Source organism: Nerophis ophidion, linkage group LG18 (genome assembly GCF_033978795.1).
Source record: "Nerophis ophidion isolate RoL-2023_Sa linkage group LG18, RoL_Noph_v1.0, whole genome shotgun sequence".
NCBI classification, from domain to species: Eukaryota; Metazoa; Chordata; class Actinopteri; order Syngnathiformes; family Syngnathidae; genus Nerophis; species Nerophis ophidion.
The window spans coordinates 24,415,414-24,439,813 of record NC_084628.1 but is presented as its reverse complement, the minus strand read 5'-3'; the positions used below and the strand labels follow the sequence as shown (position 1 = coordinate 24,439,813).

Below are 24,400 nucleotides of genomic sequence, written 5' to 3'. Positions count from 1 at the left end.
AAATATGTAAGACAGGTTTATTTTTAGTTAAACATATCCATAATAAAGTTTGAAAAAAATATATAAGCCCAGCTATTAGCATTGCTAGCCAAGCTTAACACCACGAGCCTTGTTTATCAAAAATAATTTGTGCCTACTTAGTTTGAAAACATTTAACAGACAGGTTTATTTGTATTTTTCTGGTTGTTAAAAAATCCGTACTATATTACTTAAATAAAGTTTGAAAAAAAAAGCCTAGCTTAGCACTGCTCGCCTAGCTTAGTTTAGCATTGCAAATTGCAAAGAGAACAAGCACTTGAAGGCAAAAATACGATCGACCAAAATCAATCAATATGTGAGAACATGAGTTAATTCACTGTTATTGATCAGTGATTGAAAAAAACTTTTTTGCTAACAGTCATGTGGGCTGATTGCATCATTTCAAGTAGAGCACCATTGACACTGTCATGTCCCAGCTACAGTGAAGGCATCATCATCACCCGAAGTGGGTCCTCATTAATAATAAAATGTTTTTAAAAAAGGTCATCTTTGAGGTGCTGGTAGTTGCCACAACGCAGGTAAGTGACGTGTCTGTCAGCGTCACGCCGACACGTTGACGTCCCGTAACGAGGTGACGGCGAGGGCGGGGCCGTTCTGAGCGGGCGGGGCCGAGGCGCCCTGGAAGAGGAGCTGCTGTAAGGAGCGCCGCAGGTTGGGGTGCAGGCGCCTCTGCGTCTGCTGGAAGATCTCCACGGCGACGCCCTTCATGGGTCCGCCCGCCAGCTCCTCGTACAGCGGCACTGTGTACATCCTGGACGTCTGTGGACAGGGGAAGTGCGGCGCGTCAGCAAAGAAAAAAAAAAGCCAGATGGCAAGTGTGCGTGGGAGGTCATGTGATCTCACGTGTTTGCGCAGGAAGGCTCGAAGTCGCGGCAGGTCAGGATAGAAAACACTACGGACGACCGTCTGCAGCCAGCGAACCTGAACCTCCGCGTTAAGGCCGTCGAAGAGCAGCGCGTAACGATTGGACAGCCTGGACATCACCTCTGTGACACACACACACACACACACACATCATGAAACACATTTACTTACACACACACATCATGAAACATTTTACACATACACATCAGAAAACACAGATTTACACACTTTAAGAAACATACACAGGTTAAGAAACACACACTTACAGACACACAAACACACATCATGAAGCACATTTACTTACACACATGCAGACACACGCACAAACACACACACATCATGAAACACAATTATAAACACATGCACACACATCATGAAACATTTTACACACACACACACATCAGAAAACACACATTTAAACACTTTAAAAAACATACACAGGTTAAGAAACACACACTTACTTACACACACACACACACACACACACACACACATCATGAAGCACATTTACTTACACACCCGCAGACACATGTACAAACACACACACATCATGAAACACAATTATAAACACATGCACACACATCATGAAATGTTTTACACACACACAGAAAACACACATTCAGACACTTTAAGAAACATACACAGGTTAAGAAACACACACTTACACACACACACATTTACACACACGTACACACACCAAAGTAATACACATTACACACACAAACTTACCAAGAAACACACACACACAAACAAAAAATACACTTTTATACACACACACACACACACACCATGTCGTACATACCAGGCAACAAAGGGGCGTGGTCCAACATGCGGTCCAGGAAGAGGACGATCTGGAAGGTGGACCAGGTTGAAAGGTCAAAGGTGGCTAGAGCCTGCAGTTCCAGGTCGTCCCCGCTGGTCCACAGGCGGCACAAGTCCTGCACCGGCCCCGTCAGAGCGCCCCCTGCTGACAGGTCGGGCTCGTAAGGCGGCGGACCGCAGCCGTTCAGCCAGCGCTGGAAATTCAGACCTGGAGAGCCGGGACAGGAAGTGATGTCACGGGAAAAAAACAGCGGGAAGCGGTTCGCCGCACAGTCTCTAAACGCACCTTCGACTTGCGTGACGTCGGGAAAATAATCCAGGAAGTAGTCGATGAGGTCCTGAGCCAGGACACTCTGAAACTTGAACTCCGAGATGTAGTCCTGTTTTCATGGCAACACAACGTATTCAAGTACTATAATTGTGTGTGTGTGTGTGTGTACTCACCCGAAGGAAGCAGTCGAAGCGTCTGACATCTCCACACAGCTTTGACAAGTAGGACACGAAACAAAAACCTTTCTCGTAGGTAAAGAGATTCATCAAGGTGCTGGGGTTCACACCTGGAGGGGCGGGGCCAATGGAGTTACCTCTCACCTTGTGTGTGTGCGTGTGTGTGTGCCTTCACATTTTACCTGGCTCCAACTTGACCTGCAGCCTGCTCACGGGGTTGTTGTCTCCAAGGAGACGCAGCTGTCTGTGCAGAGCGTCCAATCGAACCACGCTCTCCAGACACGTGAACGCCTCGCCTGAAGCAAGAGGAAGTGTCAGCAGGTGCTACCACCACAGGGCTTGGCGGGGATGCTATTAGCATTAGCGCCAGCGCTAAGAGTCAGCCAGACCGTAGACCACAGCTGTGCTGACATTAGCACTGGCGGCAACAGCTAGTCCTACCAGAGGCCGCAGCTATGACGACATTAGCATTGGCGCTAATAGTTAGTGTTGTCGTTGGCTACAACTATGAGGGTGTTAGCATTGACGCTAACGGTTCGTGCTACCTTTGGCTGTGTCACGCCAAATTTCTTCCCCCCTACAAAAACCTTCCCCCCGGAAGACATTTGGCGTGGCAGCCCCTCTAATGCTTGAAGGACCCCAATGAGGGTGGAAGGACCTTAAAGCAGCCCACACAGCTGCCTGTTTTAAAAGCATTATAATTGGCTGATTGTCATTGGTGAAAAATAACGGGGAGGAAAAAATATTAGCATTCCAGCATGCTAACTTTTGAAGCTATTTTTGCTTCGCTAATTTTGCAGCTGTAACCCTTAAGAGTCATATAACTTGGTATTGTCACGCCCTTATTGGGGTCCTTCAGGCATTAGAGGGGCTGTCACGCCAAATTTCTTCCGGGGGGAAGGTTTTTGTAGGAGGGAAGAAATTTGGCGTGACAGCCACAACTAAGATGTGAAGTGAAGTGAATTATATTTATATAGCGCTTTTCTCAAGTCACTCAAAGCGCTTTACATAGTGACACCCAATATCTAAGTTACATTTAAACCAGTGTGGGTGGCACTGGGAGCAGGTGGGTAAAGTGTCTTGCCCAAGGACACGACGACAGTAACTAGGATGGCACAAGCGGGAATCGAACCTGCAACCCTCAAGTTGCTGGCACGGCCACTCTACCAACCGAGCTATGCCACCTCACATGACATTAGCATTAATGCTAACAGTTAGTGCTATCGTGGGCCACAACAAGGATGACATTAGCATTAACGCTAACAGATAATGCTATTGTGGGCCACAATTGTGATGACATTAGCATTAACGCTAACAGATAGTGCTACCGTGAGCCACAATTGTGATGACATTAGCATTAACGCTAACAGATAGTGCTATTGTGGGCCACAATTGTGAGGACATTAGCATTAACGCTAACAGATAGTGCTACCGTGAGCCACAATTGTGATGACATTAACATTAACGCTAACAGATAGTGCTACCGTGAGCCACAATTGTGATGACATTTGCATTAACGCTAACAGATAGTGCTATCGTGGGCCACAATTGTGATGACATTAGCATTAACGCTAACAGATAGTGCTACCGTGAGCCACAATTGTGATGACATTAGCATTAACGCTAACAGATAGTGCTACCGTGAGCCACAATTGTGATGACATTAGCATTAACGCTAATAGATAGTGCTACTGTGGGACACAACTATGATGATATTAGCATTAGTGCTAACAGTCAGTACTACCATTGTCCGTAACTATGATGACATTAGCATTAACGCTAACAGTCAGTACTACCGTAGTCCGCAACTATGCTGACATTAGCATTAACGCTAACTGTCAGTCGTACCGCAGGCCTCTGCGGTGATCCTGCGCTGGGCATATGTGGCGAGACCCTCGCTGAGCCACATCTCCTCCCAGGTGGCGTTGGTGACGGCGTTACCGAACCAGCCGTGCGCGATCTCATGGACGACGTCGATCAGCAGGAAGTCCCGGCTCTCGAGGATGGAGGCGATGATGAAGGTGAGACAGGGGTTCTCCATGGCGACGATGGGGAAGGAGGGGGGCAGGAAGACGATGTCGCACCTGAGGATGGGTGACTGTGAGGAAGGTCCATGTTGGCGTTGACTTAGCCCGCTGGGGTCACTCACCTGCCCCACAGGTAGGCTCCAAACAGATCCTCGGCCACGCCCAGCCAGCGCTCCACGCTGCCCCCTAGCTTCTTCACGGCACAGGACAGCAGGCACGGCTCCGCCCACACGCGGCTCCTTTCAGAAAGCCAGAAAAATCAACAGCCGACCTTTCACCTGCGTACGGTCGGCCGGCGGCGGTCGGATGAGGAAGCCGACCTGGGACCGACGTCTACGTGCTGTAGCTCGCCCGCCACCAGCGCCACCAAGTAGGACGGCACCGGGAAGTCCATGGAGAACTGGAAGACCCGGTCCTGTTTCGAGTAGGAGCTCCGGCAGGCGCTCATCAGCACCGTCACGCCCTCCGGCACCTGCGAGGCACACGCACAATCACTTCCTGTTTGGGGCCTGGCCCCGGCTACCTGGTGCTGACACTCACCCTGATGGACGCCGTGTACGTGCTTTTCACCGCCGGAGTGTCGAAACACGGGAAGAAGGAACGGTTGCACACCGAGTGGCCTTGGGTGAAAACCAGAGGACCGCCTTGGCCGCAAGTCAGCTCCGAGTCCAACCACCAGATCTACACACCGGAAACTTTACTGACATCGGTAACGCTAGCATGACAAAAATTATGTCCCCGAGGGGGGGCGTCAGCAGTAATATCGTATATCTTGACACATACAGATAGCTAGATAAATAAACAGTCACTCTGGGGGGAAGCCTGAAAATAAATCGGTCCACTGGGGGGGCATGAGAGGTAATACCGTATATCTTGACACATACAGATAGCTAAATAAATAAACATTCACTAAAGTTAAAGTTAAACTACCAATGATTGTCACACACATACTAGATGTGGCGAAAATTTTCTCTGCATTTGACCCATCACACTTGATCACCCCCTGGGAGGTGAGGGGAGCAGTGGGCAGCAGCGGTGCCGCGCCCGGGAATCATTTATGGTGATTTAACCCCCAATTCCAACCCCTTAATGCTGAGTGCCAAGCAGGGAGGTAATGGGTCCGATTTTTATAGTCTTTGGTATGACTCGGGGTTTAAACTCACGACCTACCGATTTCAGGGCGGACACTCTAACCACTAGGCCACTGAGTGAGTGAGTGAGTGTGTGTGTGTGTGTGTGTGTGGGGGGGGGGGGGGGGGGGGGCTGTTGGGGGAGGGGGCGTGAACAAAATTATGTCCCATAAAGGGAGAGTGAGCCGTGATAGCGTATATCTTGACACATACAGATACTGTAGTTAAATAAATAATCATTCACTCCATGGGCTGGGTGTGAACAAAACGATGTCCCCTAGGGGGGGGGCGTGAGCGGTAAAAGCGTATATCTGGACACATACAGATAGCTAGATAAACATTTACTTGAGGGGGGGCGTGAGGTGTAATTGCATATATCTTGACACATACAGATAGCTACATAAATAAACATTCACTAGGGAGGGCGTGAACAAAATTATGTCCCCTAGGGAAAGAGTGAGCCGTAATAGCGTATATCTTGACACATACAGATAGCTAGATAAACATTTACTTGAGGGGGGGGCGTGAGGTGTAATAGCATATATCTTGACACATACAGATAGCTAAATAAATAAACATTTACTAGGGGGTGTGTGAACAAAATTATGTCCTGTAGGGGGAGAGTGAGTGGTAATAGCGTATATCTTGACACATACAGAGACTGTAGTTGAATAAATAATCATTCACTCCATGGGCGGGGCGTGAACAAAACGATGTCCCCTAGGGGGGGCGTGAGTGGTAATAGCGTATATCTGGACACATACAGATAGCTAGATAAACATTTACTTGAGGGGGGGGCGTGAGGTGTAATAGCATATATCTTGACACATACAGATAGCTAAATAAATAAACATTTACTAGGGGGGCGTGAACAAAATGATGTCCCCTAGAAGGAGAGTGAGCGGTACACATACAGAGAGCTGAATAAATAAACATTCACTCCAGGGGCGGGGCGTGAACAAAATTATGTCCCCTAGGGGGAGAGTGAGCGGTAATAACGTATATCTTGACACATACAGCTACTGTAGTTAAATAAATAATCATTCACTCCATGGGCGGGGCGTGAACAAAGCGATGTCCCCTGGGGGGGCATGAGCGGTAATAGCGTATATCTGGACACATACAGATAGCTAGATAAACATTTACTTGAGGGGGAGTGTGAGCGGTAATAGCGTATATCTTGACACATACAGATAGCTAAATAAATAAACATTCACTTCGGGGGGGCGTGAACAAAATTATGTCCCCGACAGGGGTCATCAGAGAATATAGTGTATATCCTGACACATCCAGATAGCCAAATAAACATTTACTTGAGGGGGCATGAAAAAAATCTGTCCCCTGGGGGGGCGTGAGAGGTAATAGTGTATATCTTGACACATATAGGATAGATAAATTAGCAAACGTTTACTTCAAAGGGGGCGTGAAAAAATCCTGTCCCCTGGAAAAATTCAACTGTGTCCCTTTTAATGCAGTGATTTTTAAATAGTAGGGGGAGGGGCCCATAGGTGTGTGTGTGGGGGGGGGGGGGGGGGGTGTCGGGGGAAGGAAATGTGAGAGGCAATAGTGTATTAGCATCTTTAGCGTTAATAAATAACGAACTTGACACATATAGATAGGAAAATAAACATAACTTCGGGGGGGCGTGAACATTTTTTTGTCCCCTAGGGGGGACGTGACAAAGAATAATTGAGAACCACTGACTTAAAGGCCTACTGAAACCCACTACTACCGACCACGCAGTCTGATAGTTTATATATCAATGATGAAATATTATCATTGCAACACATGCCAATACGGCCGGTTTAGTTTACTAAATTGCAATTTTAAATTTCCCGCGGACTTTATTGTTGAAAACGTCGCGGAATGATGACGCATGCGCGTGACGTCACGGACTGTAAGGAAATATTAGCGCTGCACGACTCGCGGCTAAAAGTCGTCTGCTTTAACCGCATAATTACACAGTATTTTGGACATCTGTGTTGCTGAATCTTTTGCAATTTGTTCAATTAATAATGGAGAAGTCAAAGTAGAAAGATGGAGTTGGGAAGCTTTAGCCTTTAGCCACACAAACAAACGGTGATTCCTTGTTTAAAATTCCTGGAGGTGAAACTTTACTATGGATCATAGCGGTCAAGCGAACATGGATCCCGACCAAATGTCAACCGGCAGTTTTCGGAGAGAAAATTGTGGTAAAAAGTCGCCTCTTACCGGAGATCAGCTGAGCTTGCGCCGTCCATACATCTGCCGTCGACTTCCCTCAGACACTGGCCTCAAGACACCAGTGGACACACCCCTCCGACTATCAGGTATTATATAATCTCACTAAAACACTAGCAACACAATAGAAAGATAAGGAATTTCACAGAATTATCTGAGTAAATGTGTTTAAAAACATCTGAAACCGTCCCAATGAAATCGCCTTTTTTTTTTTTACTTGATTTTTATTTCATTTTTTTCTAGTCCTTCGCTATCAATATCCTCAATCACGAATCTTTCATCCTCGCTCAAATTAATGGGGAAATGGTCGTTTTCGTGGTCCAAATCGCTCTTACTGCTGGTGGCTCCCATCCATCCATCCATCCATCTTCTTCCGCTTATCGGAGGTCGGGTCCTGGGGGCAGCAGCCTAAGCAGGGAAGCTCAGACTTCCCGCTCCCCAGCCACTTCGTATAGCTCCTCCCGGGGATCCCGAGGCGTTTCCAGGCCAGCCGGGAGACACAGTCTTCCCAACGTGTCCTTGGTCTTCCCCGTGGCCTCCTACCGGTTGGATGTGCCTTAAACACCTCCCTTGGGAGGCGTTCGGGTGGCATCCAGACCAGATGCCCGAACCACCTCATCTGGCTCCTATCGATGTGGAGGAGCAGCGGCTTTACTTTGAGTTCCTCCCGGATGACAGAGATTCTCACCCTACATCTAAGGGAGAGCCCGCCACCCAGTGGCTCCCATTAAAAACAATGTGAATATGTGTGGAGCCCTGCAACTCCTGACGTCACGCGCACATACTTCCGGTAGAGGCAGGGCTTTTCTATTAGCGACCAAAAGTTGCGAACTTTATCGTGGATGTTCTCTACTAAATCCTTTCAGCAAAAATATAGCAATACCGCGAAATGATCAAGTATGACACATAGAATGGACCTGTTATCCCCGTTTAAATAAGAAAATCTCATTTCAGTAGGCCTTTAAGTAGGGTTAAAGGCCTACTTGATCATTTCGGGATATTGCCATATTTTTGCTGAAAGGATTTAGTAGAGAACATCCACGATAAAGTTCGCAACTGTCAGTGCTAAGAGAAATGCCCTGTCTCTACCGGAAGTCGCAGATGATGACGTCACATGTTGAGGGCTCCTCACATATTCACATTATTTTTAATGGGAGCCTCCAACAAAAAGTGCTATTCGGACCGAGAAAACGACAATTTCCCCATTAATTTGAGCGAGTATGAAAGATTCGTGTTTGAGGATACTGATAGCGACGGACTAGTAAAAAAAAATGATTGAAAAAAATAAGTTAAGAAAAAAAAAACGCGATTGCATTGGGACGGATTCCAATGTTTTTAGAGACATTTACAAGGATAATTCTGGAAAATCCCTTATCTTTCTATTGCGTTGCTAGTGTTTTAGTGAGTTAAATAGTACCTGATAGTCGGAAGGGTGTCTCCACGGGTAGCTTGACGCCAGTGTCTCAGGGGAGTCGACGGCAGCTTTATGGACGGCACAAGTTCAGCTTTTCTCCGGTAAAAACTGACTTTTTAACCACAATTTTCTCACCGAAACCTGCTGGTTGACATTTGGTAGGAATCCATGTTGGCTTGACCGCGCTCTGATCCATAGGAAAGTTTCAGCTCCAGGAATTTTAAACAAGGAATCAGCGTGTGTTTGTGTGGCTAAAGGCTAAAGCTTCCCAACTCCATCTTTCTACTGTGACTTCTCCAATATTAATTGAACAAATTGCAAAAGATTCAGCAACACAGATGTCCAAATTACTGTGTAATTATGCAGTTAAAGCAGACAACTTTTAGCTATGTGTGTGTGCAGCGCTCATATTTCCTTAAAACCCGTGACGTCTTGCGTACACGTCATCATTACACAACGTTTTCGAGACAAAACTCCCGGGAAATTGCAATTTAGTAAACTAAAAAGGCCGTATTGGCATGTGTTGCAATGTTAATATTTCATCATTGATATATAAACTATCAGACTGCGTGGTGGGTAGTAGTGGGTTTCAGTAGGCCTTTAAAAGTCCCCATGGCCATCGCGACCAAAACTTGCATTCTTACCGCCGGGCCGTCGGTGGTGGTGTAGCGGACCGTGACTTGGAGCAGCGTTCCCGCCTTGAGGGCGGCGTCGGGCAGGCCGATGTTGAGAGCGGAGCCATACTCGGCGAAGGGGTCGACGCGGTAGGTGAGGGAGGCCGGCTCCTCCTGCGGGGAGGCGGGGAGCTTGCAGTCTATGGCGTGGATGAGCAAGGAGGGGTGGGAGTCCAGGACCAGGGTGTGGATCCCCGGTTGGAGCGGCACCAGGTCCAGGACCAGCCAGCCGCTCATCTCCTTCATGGCAAAGTTGAGGCGCAGGTCCAAGTGGAAGTGGCGCAGCTGGAAGCGCCCAAAGTTGGAAGCTGACGCCACGTCCACCGGCGGGCACCGCTGAGACCCCCGGGCCCGCCTTGCCGCCCCGGTGTCCCCGACACAGCGCCCACCGGCGGACGGGGACTTCCGGCAGCAGCACAATGAGGTTGGAGTTCTGTGCGGGGGGTCAGCCATCAAGTTGAAAAAAAAAAAAACTTTCTATCAAGCACTCCAACTCACTGGACTCGACCCGAGCAGGACCAGGACTTGATTGGGACCCGGTCTGAACGGACTACAGTCCGTCCTGGAGGACACTTGAGTGGACCACAAGGCACCGCCGGCAAACATCATAGAAAGCACTTTTAGCTCATTAGCATTAGCTTGTGGACGACTCAAAGTCCCAGGGAAATCCATCTGGACCAGGACCGACACCACGGCGCTCTGAGCTGGCACACACATGTGGACTCAGCCCGGAGTCGCTGGACCAGTTTGGTGGTCCGGTCCGGCGGTGGCGTCCGCTTCGGGACGCTTGAGACACTTTGGAGCGGCGAGCTCAAGACAAAACAGGAAGTGAAAAGAGCAGCCCAAGTTCATAATGTCCGCCGGGGGGCGCTGTGGAGCACTGCGGAGCCGGATCAAAGGTCATCTCCTAGGCGACGTCCAAACAAACGGATCTTTAAAGGCCTACTGAAATGAGATTTTCTTGTTTTGAACAGGGATAGCAGGTCCATTCTATGTGTCATACTTGATAATTTTGCAATATTGCTATATTTTTGCTGAAAGGATTTAGTAGAGAACATCCACGATAAAGTTCGCAACTGGAGAAAAGCCCTGTCTCTACCGGAAGTCGCAGACGATGACGTCACACGTGTGGGGGCTCCTCACATATTCACATTGATTTTAATGGGAGCCTCCAACAAAAAGTGCTATTCGGACCAAGGAAACGACAATTTCCCCATTAATTTGAGCGAGGATGAAAGATTCGTGTTTGAGGATATTGATAGCGACGGAATAGAAAAAAAAAAAAAATAATAAAAAAATACGTTTAAAAAAAAACGTGATTGCATTGGGACGGATTCCGGTGTTTTTAGACACATTTACTAGGGTAATTCTAGGAAATCCCTTATCTTTCTATTGTGTTGCTAGTGTTTTAGTCAGTTTAACAGTACCTGATAGTCAAAGGTGTACGTCCACGGGTGTGTTGACGCCAATGTCTCAGGGGAGTGGACGGCAGCTTTATGGACGGCACAAGCTCAGCTTTTCTCCGGTAAGAAGCGACTTTTTACCACAATTTTCTCACCGAAACCTGCTGGTTGACATTCCATCGTGATCAATGTTTGCTTGACCACGCTCTGATCCATAGTAAAGTTTCACCTCCAGGAATTTTAAACAAGGAATCCCCGTGTGTTTGTGTGGCTAAAGGCCAAAGCTTCCCAACTTCTTCTTTCTACTGTGACTTTTCCAATATTAATTGAACAAATTGCAAAAGATTCAGCAACACAGATGTCCAAAATACTGTGTAATTAAACCGTTAAAGCAGACAACTTTTAGCTGTGTGTGTGTGCAGCGCTCATATTTCCTTAAAACCCGTGATGTCTTGCGTACACGTCATCATTACACGACCTTTTCAAGACGAAACTCCCGGGGAATTTCAAATTGCAATTTAGTAAAGTAAAAAGGCCGTATTGGCATGTGTTGCAATGTTAATATTTCATCATTGATATATAAACTATCAGACTGCGTGGTGGGTAGTAGTGGGTTTCAGTAGGCCTTTAATGGTTTTAAAATGAGTAAGAAATAATTATTATTTTTTTTTTCAAGCAATTCATATCCAACTTGAGGAAGTAATTATTTTTTACGTTTGCATTATTAAACTTGTCGGGCCTCACGGTGGTAGAGGGGTTAGTGCGTCTGCCTCACATTACGAAGGTCCTGAGTAGTCAGGGTTCAATCCCAAGCTCGGGATCTTTCTGTGTGGAGTTTGCATGTTCTCCCCGTGAATGCGTGGGTTCCCTCCGGGTACTCCGGCTTCCTCCCACTTCCAAAGATATGCACCTGGGGATAGGTTGATTGGCAACACTAAATTGGCCCTAGTGTGTGAATGTGAGTGTGAATGCTGTCCGTCTATCTGTGTTGGCCCTGTGATGAGGTGGCGACTTGTCCAGGGTGTACCCTGCCTTCCGCCTCATTGTAGCTGAGATAGGCACCAGCGCCCACCATGACCCCAAAGGGAATAAGCGGTAGAAAATGGATGGATGGCATTATTAAACTTATTTTATAGTTTTATTTTTATTTGTTGACGGCGTGGTGAAGTTGGAAGAGTGGCCGTGCCAGCAATCTGAGGGTTCCTGGTTCAACCCCCACCTTCTACCATCCGAGTCCGAGTCCGTTGTGTCTTTGAGCAAGACACTTCACCCTTGCTCCTGATTGGTCCTGGTTAGCGCCTTGTAGTGATGGGTCCGGCAACACCGATGCATCGAAGCGTACCGCTTTTCGAAAGTCACATGGCCGATTATGAGCTGTTTCAGTCACGTGACCGATACGCGAACTATGTCGCACTGGCACCTGCGCGCCAAACTGTGTTTATAAGGAAGCGCATCTGTCAACGAGATGCTGCTGCCAACAGAGTCGCCGCACTTCTGTCGTTGGTCATTTGTCATTTATCGTCGTCGGAGATAATTTCCGCCGTGTGGGAATATTTTGATCATATATCGGAAAAAATGGTATTTGTGTTCATTCCCTTGTCGTTTCATCCTGTTTCCTCAAAGTTTCTACTCGATCTGTTAGTAGGGCTGTAACGGTACGTGTATTTGTATTGATCCGTTTCGGTACGGGGGTTTTTCTAAGCTAAAATCTTAACAAGCTGCTTTGCTTCTTCTGCCTCAGCACCCAGCATTGTCCCACCCACACAACCATCTGGTTACATTAAAAGCAGTAACAGTGAATCTCTTCAATAGCTCATTTGGTAGAGTGAAGGGCTGTAGTTACTTATGCTGAGTTCCTTAGAGCAGTGGTCCCCAACCACCGGGCTGCAGAAGAATTTTTTACTCATTTTTATTAAAAAAATTAAATAAAATATATATATTTTTTTAAATCGACATAAAAAACACAATATACACTTACAATTAGTGCACCAACCACAAAAACCTCCCTTTTTCATGACAAAGAAAAAAAAAGAAAGAAAAAGGATTCCCCCCTCCTCCGGGCCGCGGGACAAATTATCAAGCGTTGACCGGTCCGCGGATACAAAAAGGTTGGGGATCACTGCCTTAGGGCACTGGTTCAAATCCACCTCATTAAGTTTTTACCATGAATTGATTAACATGGACCCCGACTTAAACAAGTAGAAAAACTTAATTGGGTATTACCATTTAGTGGTCAATTGTACGGAATATGTACTGCACTGTGCAATCTACTAATAAAAGTTTCAATCAATCAATCAACAGTGCATATTCAGAGCGCATGTAAAAAAAATTCCCAGTCCACAAGTATCCTCATTCACAACACGTTGGGAAGACTATGTCTCCCGGCTGGCCTGGGAACGCCTCGGGATCCCCTGGGAAGAGCTAGATAGGGAGAGGGAAGTTTGGGCTTCCCTACTTAGGCTGCTGCCCCCGCGACCCGACCTCGGATAAGCGGAACAAGATGGATGGATGGAACTATCCTCATTCACAACACATTCTCTTAGATTTCCATGTTATGATACGTGTTCACATTATTTATTGACTGTATCTAAAAAAGATAAAAATATATTTTTATTTAAATGAAGATACGAAATAATCCTTAATGAAATACAATTACACATCTGAGTAATATTTGCAATGCAGTTACACTTCCAATACATTAGATGGCAGTACGGTATAAACAATCTATGGTATGTTGTCTAAGAAGTAGCCTTTTCCAGGGAGCTGATTTTGATGTCCTCTGCAAAGTGTTTATACTGCAAGTATTGTGCTTATTACACACCAGCTGTTTGGCTGCAATATTCATATTGGTTGTAGTTTTCACTACCAAGTGTGCAGGGCATCAAGCTAGTGCAGTTTGGAAGAGTAGACCCTACTTCACGTTTGATCTTTTTCTATCAAGCATGCTTGCTTTGTCGGTGTAAAAAAATACAACATTTAGATTGGCTGAGTGTGCAGTAACGGTTGAATGATGTTTATGTGAGCAGGTGTTTAGTACAGACAGAACTTGGTCGGTGCCTATTTCACAACTGAATTAGATACCCATCCCTAATCACCGCTAGCCTTTACAAGGAAGTCAGAAGTGTGGTTTCAGCTCTCAACTGGGACCATTTCCCCCGTCTCTATTTTACAAGTGGTAGGTGTGTGAGACAAGGCAGAAAGTGAAAAAAGGCATTTTTAAGGGTGCATCCATTATTCACGAGTAGCCCGACTGTACTGCACTGTGAGAGCTTTGTTTAAGTACCAATGATTGTCACACCCACACTATGTGTGGTGAGATCATCCTCTGCATTTAACCTGGGAGGTGAGGGGGAGCAGTGGCAGCAGCAGTGGCAGCAGCAGTAGCAGCAGTGGCCGTGCCAGGGAATCACTTTTGGTGATTTAACCCATAATTCCAACCCTTGATGCTGAGTGCCAAGCAGGGAGGTAATGGGTACCCTTTTTATAGTCTTTGGTATGACTCGGACGGGGTTTGAACTCACAACCTACCGATGTCAGGGCGGACACTTTGACTACTAGTGTACCTAATGTAGTGACCACACAAGACTGCTGAGGTCTCTTCGGATTGGGGGGTGAAGTTTAGAAAAGATGAGATGAAGCATACTGATGGGGTCCATTTTATTGTTTATTTACAAACAACAAGTTGCTAAGGCGCTGTCACACTCGAGATGGGTACATCATCTGCGGAGACAGGAAGCAATCATGTGACTGATTGGACACTCATGTGAACCAGGCTGCATGTTACACAAAACCACGCCACTCACCACTCTGATGCGATGTCCCATCGCTTTGGCCGGAAGGTTGCTCTTGAACTTGGCCCGAACCATGCCGCTGTTACCGTGTGCGCGTGTCACCTTTCCCCAAATCACACGAGTCTTGTTGGCCTTACCACCAGGGGTCCTCGTCTTCCTGACACACACACACACACACACACACACACACACACACACACACACACACACACACACACACACACACACACACACACACACACACACACACACACACACACACACACACACACACACACACACACACACAACCAGTGTAAAGTAATGTTTACAAGATGTTTGACAAAGAGCTGCCTTACTTTTTGGCCTTATAGACGTAAGCACAGCGTTTGCCGAGGTAGAAGTCCACCTCGCCACGACTGTAACATCCTTCCACTTTGAGGAGCGCCGTGTGCTCGCGCTGGTTCCTCAGACCACGCTTGTAGCCAGCAAAGATGGCTTTACTCCACAGTCTGCACACAAACACACGTTAGCAGTAGGGATGAGTACTGGTCACATTTGAACAGATGAGATACAGATTTATGGTACCTGGGAATCAATACTGGTACTTGACGGTACCAATTATTGGTACTTTTGTATGTGTTAATACTTTCCTCCTTTAACTGAACATTTAAAAATGAACTGATAACTGTGGTGTCCAGTTATCTTGTTTTATTAAATGAGTCTCAGCTGCAATGCAGTCGCACTTGTATGTAGAGTATGTTGTCTAACAAGTAGCTTTTTCCTGGAAGTTCAATGTTGTGTTATGTTGCACCCTACAATATGTTAATACTGTAAGTATCGCGATTATTACACACCTGCTGTTTGATTGTAACATTCATCTTTGCTGTAGGTGTCATTGCCACATGTGGAGTGGTTGAAATTGCCATGTAAAGTTGCTAATGTGAATAGTAGCCTGTCTATGGCAAACTCAATGTAAATTAGCATCAAGTTAGTGTATTTTGGAAGAGCAGGGCCTTACTTTACAGTCAAACATTTTCTCCCAAGCATACTCACTTTGTTGGTGTGAAAATTGCAACATTACTTAAAAGTTAAGCTGAATTCGCCTTGAGTGTTTACGTGAGTCTCTGTTCATTTTGCAACCAGACGTGATGTCACATGAAACAAAAGGATATTGAAATATGGCAGTTTGATTTTACGTCAAATGATACACTGTACTACTGACAGAATTTGGTCAATGCTTATAAAAGTACAAAATTCGATATCCATCCCTAGTTAGCAGGGTGAGCAGCCAGCTAGCAATACGACATGAATGAAGCTGCAACAGCTTATCATACAATGAACATTCACTAATATCAATCACTATCCTTTGATTAAAAACATACGGTAAATTGCAATATACGTATACTGCAGCCTCCTGCAATGGGGATATCTATTGTATATTTGGCATAAAAAAGGTACTAGAACAATTTCAAAAGGGGTTAAAGACTCCTAAATTGGCGACAGACATATGGAGTAACATTGTGTCTTTTCAAGTTGTATTATTTTATCACAACCACTCATTTTTTATTTACTGTTAATATCTGGTTACTTTGTTGTAACATGATTCTATCCACATTTCTGTTGTTCTTCTGTTTGGCTGCAACAATTTGTCAACAAAAAAATGTGTTGTCCACAATAATCGTGACGTCATCACACGCGGAAGTGGGTCTGCATCACCACTCGCAAAAACATTTCCAGTGATAACGTGTAAAGTGTGAGGATATTTCCTCTTATTCTTGTCAAAAACATGAATACCCCACTCATTTCGCAAAGCAGACCTTGCATTTAAAACGAAGACATGATGTCAGACGTCTGGAGGAACGTCTGGATTTGTTTCAACCTTGATAAGAGTGTTAGCTTGTACTTTTCTAGCTAGCTAACAAGTGTGAGATAAAGTTTTGTGAAAAATATATTTCACTATCATTTTAGCCATATTCAACCAGCTTAACTTTTTTGGACATTAATTCATGTACTTTTTAAAGCGGCGTCAGTTTGCAATGATATAAAAAAAGGCACAATAACAACCTCGATAAGAGTGTTAGCTTGTAAATTTCTAGCTAGCTAATAGGTGTGAGATAATGTTTTGTGAAAAATATATTTCACTATCATTTTAGCCATATTCAGCCAGATTAACTTTGTTGACATTAATTCATGTACTTTTTAAAGCGGCATCAGTTTGCAACCCCGTAAAAAAAGGCACCATAACAAATGTGAACCACAGACAGACTGGCACCAATGTGGAGGTATCGCAAGATAAATTAGAAAAATTAAACAGGCAACATTGTAAGAATAAATCAAGATAAAATCTATTAAAAGTGCTAAAACTGCCAAGAGTTAATCAACAGTCAATATACCAGTGTGCATCTTTTAAAACATCACAAAATTATTTTATTTGAGGAAGTTTGATTTTCTGTTGTTTGTTTTCATTGCTGCTATTTTAACTGATTTTTTTTTTTAAATACATACACACATATATATATATATATATATACACACACACACACACTTTTTTTTATTATTATTTTTTTTAACAATTTGCTTTTCCTTTCTTTTACATTGAACATTTAAAAAAAAAAAATACTATTAAAATATTGCCTGACAGCTGATTGAGCTGCACAGTTGCAGCCCTAATTGACAATATACTATACTTGGTATCTCTGTATTTAAATGGCTGCGCCCAAGAGCTCTTGCTTAGGTATCCTCTACGGTGTTAAGTTAGTCTTTGTTCTTCAGTGACAACTACAATGTGTCATCAACAGGTATTATCCCAATATGAATCCCCCCGGGTACTCCGGCTTCCTCCCACATTTAAAGACATGCACCAGGGGATATGTTGATTGGCAACACTGAATTGACCCTAGTGTATGAATGTTCTCTGTGTTGGCCCTGTGATGAGATGGCAACTTGTCCAAGGTGTACCCGTCTTCCACCTGAATGCAGCTGAGATAGGCTCCAGCACCCCTCGTGAACCCGAAAGGTACAAGCGGTAGGAAATGGATGTATGAATAAAAGCATTAAAAGCTTTATTGTCTGACAAATGTATCATTTATATTGCCTGTGGGCAAAAAACAGGGCGCAGCATTTTTGGGGAGGCGGAGCCCTCCTCGTCAATTGCTGCACAGTACACCTGTCACTTTAAGGCTTTAGCATGTGTGTGTGCCTTTTGGATTTTTCCATTTTGAAGCATGTTGCCAATGTAGCGGCTCTATCTTGTGTATCGATCTTGCCTTACCGCGAATTCCGACAGAGGTAAGTGTGCTAGTCACTAGGCTAAAAAACCAAGCTGCGACCCCAGCGACTAACATTTTTATGAAGTTGTGAGGTTTATGAACCTGGCGCTGCCACACTGGCTGGTCCCCGTTACACTAACTCAATACGAGTCCCAAAAAGACAACAGACCAGCGTAAAAAGGAGGGACTCGTTCGGGAGTTGGGAAAAACAAAAGTTTGCAAGGAGTACATTAATTGCGCTCACAAGTATGAAAGAAACCACGGCTGCGCACCACAGGAAGTTTCAATTGGGATGACACCAGATTTTTCTAGAAAAAGATGCCAAAGCAAACTTATTGCACAGAGGAGTTACGCTCTTCCAGCAGAACCTCTTGCTCATACACGGCATCAACCCTCAAACCCCGCCAATCTCCCAGTCTTTTCTCGTCAGCTCCTTCGTTGCCAGAGGTAATGTAAGTGGATTTTCCTATTTTTAAATGTTTGTTAGTGTAGCAATAAGGCTAAAAATGTATTATGATTTATAATCATTAGTGAGGGCACCAAGTGGTCTTCTGTGTGTGCGCATACAGGACAGTTCACCTTTTGTTTTTTGGCTTGTTGAGAGAAAGTTGATCCACCACTCCTTACTGTTTGATAAACAGTACTGCGCAACATTTTATATTGTGTTCAAAGTATACAAGACTTCACTAAAATATGGACCTTTGTCGAGGTTGGAAACCAATATTCATATTTACATAGTTTCTTAGGCAATATTTTGCTTTGCTATACCAACCTCGATTTAAGGACTATGTTTAAATGATAAATGGGTTGTACTTGTATATCGCTTTTCCACCTTCAAGGTACTCAAAGCGCTTTGACACTACTTCCATATTTACCCATTCACACACTGATGGAGGGAGCTGCCATGCAAGGCGCTAACCAGCCCCCATCAGGAGCAAGGGTGAAGTGTCTTGCTCAGGACACAACAGACGTGACGAGGTTGGTACTAGGTGGAGATTGAACCAGGGACCCTCGGGTTTCGCATGGCCACTCTCCGCCGTCCCTGTTTAAGAACCACCTTAGTTCGCAAAACGTGGCTCCATTGTACATTTTGACGTACATAACCACAAAAACGATTAGTCAATGCGTAATTTGCGTGTTCTGGCACATGGGCTTGAAACCAATAGAAACTGATGGCTTCAGGAACAATTTCCATTGCATGTTGACACCAGAGAATAATCCAATCTAGATGTGTATTACATGCACCCATCCGAACAATCCTAATAGTTATTTTGACAGATGGCACAACAACTAGGGTTGGGTATTGAGTATCGATTGGAACCGGGACTAACTTTCCGATTCTCCCGGAATCGTTCAGAGGTTTAAATTTCGATTCCTAGTTTTGATACCCACTCTGCCGACCGGAAGAAAAAGCCGCTGAACACCAACGAAGAAGCGCCCACCGCCAAAAGTGTTAGCATAGCCGAGCGAGTTAGTCAAACATGGATAGCGGGCGTCGGCGGTCGAAAGTGTGGCTTTATTTTACTAAAATAAATGAAAAGGGACGGCGTGGCGCAGTGGCCGTGCGCAACCCGAGGGGCCCTGGTTCAAATCCCACCTAGAACCAACCTCGTCACGTCCGTTGTGTCCTGAGCAAGACACTTCACCCTTGCTCCTGATGGTTGCTGGTTGGCGCCTTGCATGGCAGCTCCCTCCATCAGTGTGTGAATGTGTGTGTGAATGGGTAAATGTGGAAGTAGTGTCAAAGCGCTTTGAGTACCTTGAAGGTAGAAAAGCGCTATACAAGTACAAACCATTTATCATTTATTTAAATATCGACGAAATGTAACACATGCGACAGGACTGTTTCGTGCTTAGGAGGGTGCACGTCGAACATGATGAAGCACCTCCGAGTTCATGGAGTACAAATAAATTCGTGTCCCGTCTTCAACGCGCCACGCCAACCGTCCTGCTCTGCCTCTTCCTCTGGCTCCGACGCCCAGCCTGGCACCTCGGTGACTGCACTGCAGTCCGAATCCGGTCAGTAAAATAATATATATGCAATAAATAATGTGTTTTGCGCCAACGTTGAGGCAGCTAAGAAATTAGTCCGCATATTTTTTCCATAGACAATTTACAACCTGCTAGCCAGGCTACGCGATGTGCTCAGCGTACTCCATTCACCGTAGCGGCAATGGGGAAGATGTTGGTGCCACAGAAAGGTCACTGCACACATAGCCAAGACTGCATACCTTTTCAGAGGTGGAATCTCCAACATTTAAGTTAGTTAAGCAATAATGTTAGACCTAAGCTAATTGATACTGGGCTAAACAGCAACATTACATATTTGTTAATGTTTGCAGGGATATGGTGAAAACTCTCAACCTAAAATACATACTACTTTCCAGGGACTACCTGTTAAACACATAGATCTCGGCATGGTACAAGAAGTACCGGAATCGACAATCATCAGGAATCGGAATCTAGACAAAGAATCTGAATGGTTCGAATTCGAACGATACCCAACCCTAACTACGACATATGTGAAAAACTGAAAACTGTAAATAAGCTGGTGGTAAACACTAGATCAGCAACTTACCTTCCTGGCATTGTCCCTCTTCTCAGGTGATCTCACCTGTGTACACAGGCATACAGTCAGATAATGCTAAAAATACACTGACATGATACTCTTAACAGGTCAGAACATTCATTATAAAAAGGAACCATAAAGCAATGTATTACGTAGTAAAATTTTCAAACAAAGACCGCTAACACTCACTGTCAAGCGCTGGGTAAGACTTACAATGAAAAGTAAAAACATTTTATTCGCATTTTGCACCCAGTAAGACACACGTGTTACAAGACCGAAAACTATTCCAACAACCAAGCCAACATGGGCCTCTGATGTCGGGCTACCGAACGGAACAGCCTGCGGTGCTAGCTGCAGTTAGCAAGAGGATCCGATCTCAATCTCGGCCATCACGACGTCCACAATGACAAAAAGACTCAAATGACCGTAGGGTTAAGCGATAATACGAAATTAATGAGTAGAGCACGCAAAAAAGGGAGATTTCTGGCTTATTTTGTTTGACATGTTGACCGTCTTACCTGCTTTACAGCCCCAGATATGGCAAAAAGACCGGACGCAAAGGACTCTGGGAAAATGTTGTAAACAGTGGTGTCCGCGGTGTGCCTGATCAAAATACGATCGCTGACAATTCAACAATCAACATTGTTTGTTATGTAATTGGATAATTTTAACCTTACTTTTGTCATAAGATAAAAGGTGAATGTTTTTGTTGTACTTGTACACACAAGGGGAATACATTCTTGACACGATTTCTACCATTTTCAACATTGACATATCCAACCATCCATTCCTACCGCTTGTCCCGTTCAGGTCGCGGGGGGTGCTGGAGCCTAACTCATCAATATTTATGATTTTTTTATTTTTTTATTATAGAGGACACTTAGAACCTATGTTCGTCAATGCATTAAATGACAGTTAATAAAACCATACTTTAATAATGACAAATATAAAGTAAGCTGAGATAGACTCCAGCAACCCCCAAACGGGATAAGCGGTAGAAATGAATGGATGGATGGATAAAGTAAAACTAGAAGTAAAGATAGTAAGGCTTCATTTATAGATATTTAGACCAGAACGCACAAATGGATATAGGTCAAGTAGCAAAAAATAAATAAATGTGTTGTAAAAAGTATTATAAGTACTAGTAAAACATGAGTTTAAGAAAGTGTGTTAGCATGTGCAATGTTTAGGAAGAGGAAGAAACTATTTTTTTTCAAACTAGGAATATGTGTGCCTGAAGCATAAGAACTAATCAAAACATGAGTTTTAAGGAAGGCACTGTGTAGCTCATGCAGTACTAAGAAAACCCAATAAATAAATGTTAACAAAATATGAATATTTAATTAAAACCTAAGTACTAATGAAAGCCTCAGTTTAAAAAAAAAAAGACAAAAATAAAAATGTTAATAAAAGTAACACAAATATGACAGTAGAAGTATCAAAATAGGGATACATATTTAAGGTGTTTTTAAAACATCAGCAAACACAATTCAAATTCAAATATTTATTTGACAGATGTGTTAAAATGTTTTTGTTTTTTTACAGCAAAAGACCAACAAGTGAAAATGTGTCAAACACTTTGATATGTTTAAAAAAAAGTGGAATTTTCTTTTTAAAGCCTTTAACAAGTGCTAGCCTGGCTGTTGTCCTGGTAACCGACACACACTTTCGAGTGCGTCAGGGATTCACTTATGTCAGACGGAAACTGCTGCTTGTGGACATTAATTCAACTTTGACCTCTCATCAGGGATTGTGTCCGCCTGAGCCAGAAAGATGCTGCGTTGTCATGGCAACACAGCAGTTTCAATCTTTTATATACAGTTTTTTTTTATTATATTTACATGATATATTTTGTACACAGATACAAAGGAGTAGACGGGCACACACTGCCCCCTGCTCGAGGTCAAAGGACATGCCATGTCCCACAATGCAACAGGAGGCTCAACTACCAAAGAGGCACTTCCCAACATTTCACAGTCACTCAGCTGATGAAGGTCCACATGACGTGGTCTAGGGATAGTCACTGGGAAATATTAGAAACTGATATGATCAAAAACAAGGTGCTAAATAATGGTGGTAGAAGAGACGTCGGTCTCTTTGACAGTTAGGGATGTGTCACATGGATAAAAAATAACAAATAGACAAAAAAAAAAAAAAGAGCAAAAAAAAGATAGAAGCCTTTACACAAAGCATGTTAGCCACAAGGAGCGCTAACATGGTTAGCATAAAACAAAACTGTATCCTTTGTTTGCGGTCTCAAGCGTTAAACAGTGTCAGTGGACGCTTGGACACAACACTACCAAAGAAGCCAATGTACGTTTGTCTGGGTCAGACATCCATTAACTGAGGTGCCAACATGTCTTTCTGTTGACATAGACAGAAATTCAAATCAATAAAATTCCAATAAATAGTAAGGCCCTTTTAGTCAAATGTAATATATTATACATTTAAAGCTATTTCCGAATAAAACCCAACGTGTCTAGTTGTTTACTCATTTGCATAAAGCCACATTCATCATTAGCAATGTTAGCAGGAATTGAGTTGCCCGCCATCATTTTCCATCCGACTGAATGTTGGCTGTGCTAGCGTCGAGCTAGTTTAGTTGCATTTTAAAAAGCATCCACTTGACAAAGTTTTTGCTTTTGAAAAACAGCGTTTAGTGTCAACAATGCACAAGTTCTAAACTTGCGTTTTAACTTAAATTAAAAAAAAAAACCATATATACAAAGAAACTTTTGTAACCTTCCTTGTAGACTTGAGGCGCTGCTAACGAGTGTGTAAACGGACCATGGGACATGCTTAAAACCGCAGTGTGCATGAGAGCGTGTTGACGTGACTACATGATGACAGAGGCTCCTGCTGTGGGTGCGGATGACGTCGTCGTCGTGGCGACGGCGTGTCTGGGTGGGGCCAGGTCGAGCAGCGCGCCCACTGTGGCGGCCACCTGGGGAAGCCCTTGTTCCTCCAAGATGTGAAGAGGAAGACACAAGTGACTCTGGATGGAGAACAGCAAACAAACAACATGGAGGCAAAAAGAAAGCAAATGAAAAGATGGATGAGAACTTAAATGAAAGCAACATAAAGGATAAACAATGAAGGGAGTTCAGGGACGGGGGGGGGCAGGATGGTCCACATGGAAGCTCACTTGCGCACCTGCGTGGACTTTACAACACCTTTTATGTATGGCCATTCTCCACGACTTAAGACTGGAGGTTTGAGGGAGCTTGAACAAAAGACGTCGACGCGCTTGATGGTTCACAGACATGACGGACATGGAGAACAGAGCAAAGCTGCACCTGGACAGAGGCTCCCGCCGGGGGCGGAGCCAGTGACAGTCTACTCGCCGACTGAACACAAGCGGTTCTGTGCGCGCGCATGTGTGCCATGTGGACACAAGACCACAGAAAGGGATTAATGAAAAGTGGGAGATAGAAAAGACAAGAAAAAAAAGAAGAATTATTAGTAGAAAGGAATAAATGCCCTGTGAGCGGAGTCAAAAGATGAAGACTTGTTTTAATTTGGAGACATCATCACCACTTTACTGTCTCAGCTGTGCAGCTGTTTGACACACAGTGGAACCGCTATTTACCCAACACCTCTTTTTGCAAACTTCCCAGTTTACGAACAAAGAACTGTTACGCCAAATATGTCCCTGTGTACCAACGCTTTTTCATTAATTTTGATTCTGCCAATGGAACTGGTGCTTTACAGAGAGTAAATGGGGCAATGAAAAAAGAGGATTACCTCCA

At 44.4% G+C, this 24,400-nt stretch overlaps 3 protein-coding genes across 6 annotated transcripts in view; all 3 read right to left on the bottom strand.

Annotated features, from left to right (window-relative positions):
• Nucleotides 1-137: 137 nt before the first annotated feature.
• On the bottom strand, nt 138-10,498 carry rnpepl1 (arginyl aminopeptidase like 1). 2 transcript variants are annotated; one of them, XM_061877788.1, is made up of 11 exons: nt 9,608-10,497; nt 4,740-4,880; nt 4,520-4,671; nt 4,322-4,438; nt 4,021-4,256; nt 2,355-2,468; nt 2,170-2,282; nt 2,012-2,105; nt 1,706-1,933; nt 883-1,025; nt 138-798 (listed from the first exon to the last, which is right to left on the bottom strand). In XM_061877788.1, the coding sequence occupies exons 1-11, from the start codon at nt 10,088-10,090 to the stop codon at nt 580-582; spliced, it is 2,040 nt and encodes a 679-aa protein (XP_061733772.1). In that variant the 5' UTR covers nt 10,091-10,497; the 3' UTR covers nt 138-579. The 2 variants fall into 2 exon arrangements, with proteins under 2 accessions (XP_061733772.1, XP_061733771.1); XM_061877787.1 differs by having other exon boundaries at nt 1,706-2,105; nt 9,608-10,498.
• A 4,182-nt stretch (nt 10,499-14,680) lies between these two features.
• rpl35a (ribosomal protein L35a) lies at nt 14,681-21,285 on the bottom strand. The gene is made up of 5 exons (XM_061877786.1): nt 21,170-21,285; nt 20,661-20,696; nt 15,170-15,322; nt 14,844-14,988; nt 14,681-14,760 (listed from the first exon to the last, which is right to left on the bottom strand). Exons 2-5 carry the CDS (start codon nt 20,669-20,671, stop codon nt 14,737-14,739), a joined length of 333 nt encoding a protein of 110 aa, XP_061733770.1. The 5' UTR covers nt 20,672-20,696; nt 21,170-21,285; the 3' UTR covers nt 14,681-14,736.
• An 855-nt stretch (nt 21,286-22,140) lies between these two features.
• Nucleotides 22,141-24,400, bottom strand: part of lrch3 (leucine-rich repeats and calponin homology (CH) domain containing 3) — a 25,890-nt gene continuing 23,630 nt past the window's right edge. For 2 of the 3 annotated variants that reach the window (XM_061877782.1, XM_061877783.1), the window contains exon 20: nt 22,141-23,646. In XM_061877782.1, coding sequence (XP_061733766.1) covers nt 23,488-23,646 — 159 coding nt within the window. In that variant the 3' untranslated portion in view covers nt 22,141-23,487. The other variant, XM_061877785.1, reaches the window with a different exon arrangement.

Bases quoted from the DNA above. Each gene is read 5' to 3' on its own strand.
- rnpepl1 (XM_061877787.1), bottom strand. From the start codon at position 10,090: ATGGCTGACCCCCCGCACAGAACTCCAACCTCATTGTGCTGCTGCCGG. The intron at 4,439-4,519 runs GTCGGCTTCCTC...GCTTTCTGAAAG, and splicing joins CACGTAGACGTCGGTCCCAG to GAGCCGCGTGTGGGCGGAGC. The intron at 799-882 runs GTGAGATCACAT...CCCTGTCCACAG, and splicing joins GAGCCTTCCTGCGCAAACAC to ACGTCCAGGATGTACACAGT.
- rpl35a (XM_061877786.1), bottom strand. The intron at 14,989-15,169 runs GTAAGGCAGCTC...TGTGTGTGTCAG, and splicing joins TACGTCTATAAGGCCAAAAA to GAAGACGAGGACCCCTGGTG. The intron at 14,761-14,843 runs GTGAGTGGCGTG...CTGTCTCCGCAG, and splicing joins TGGGACATCGCATCAGAGTG to ATGATGTACCCATCTCGAGT.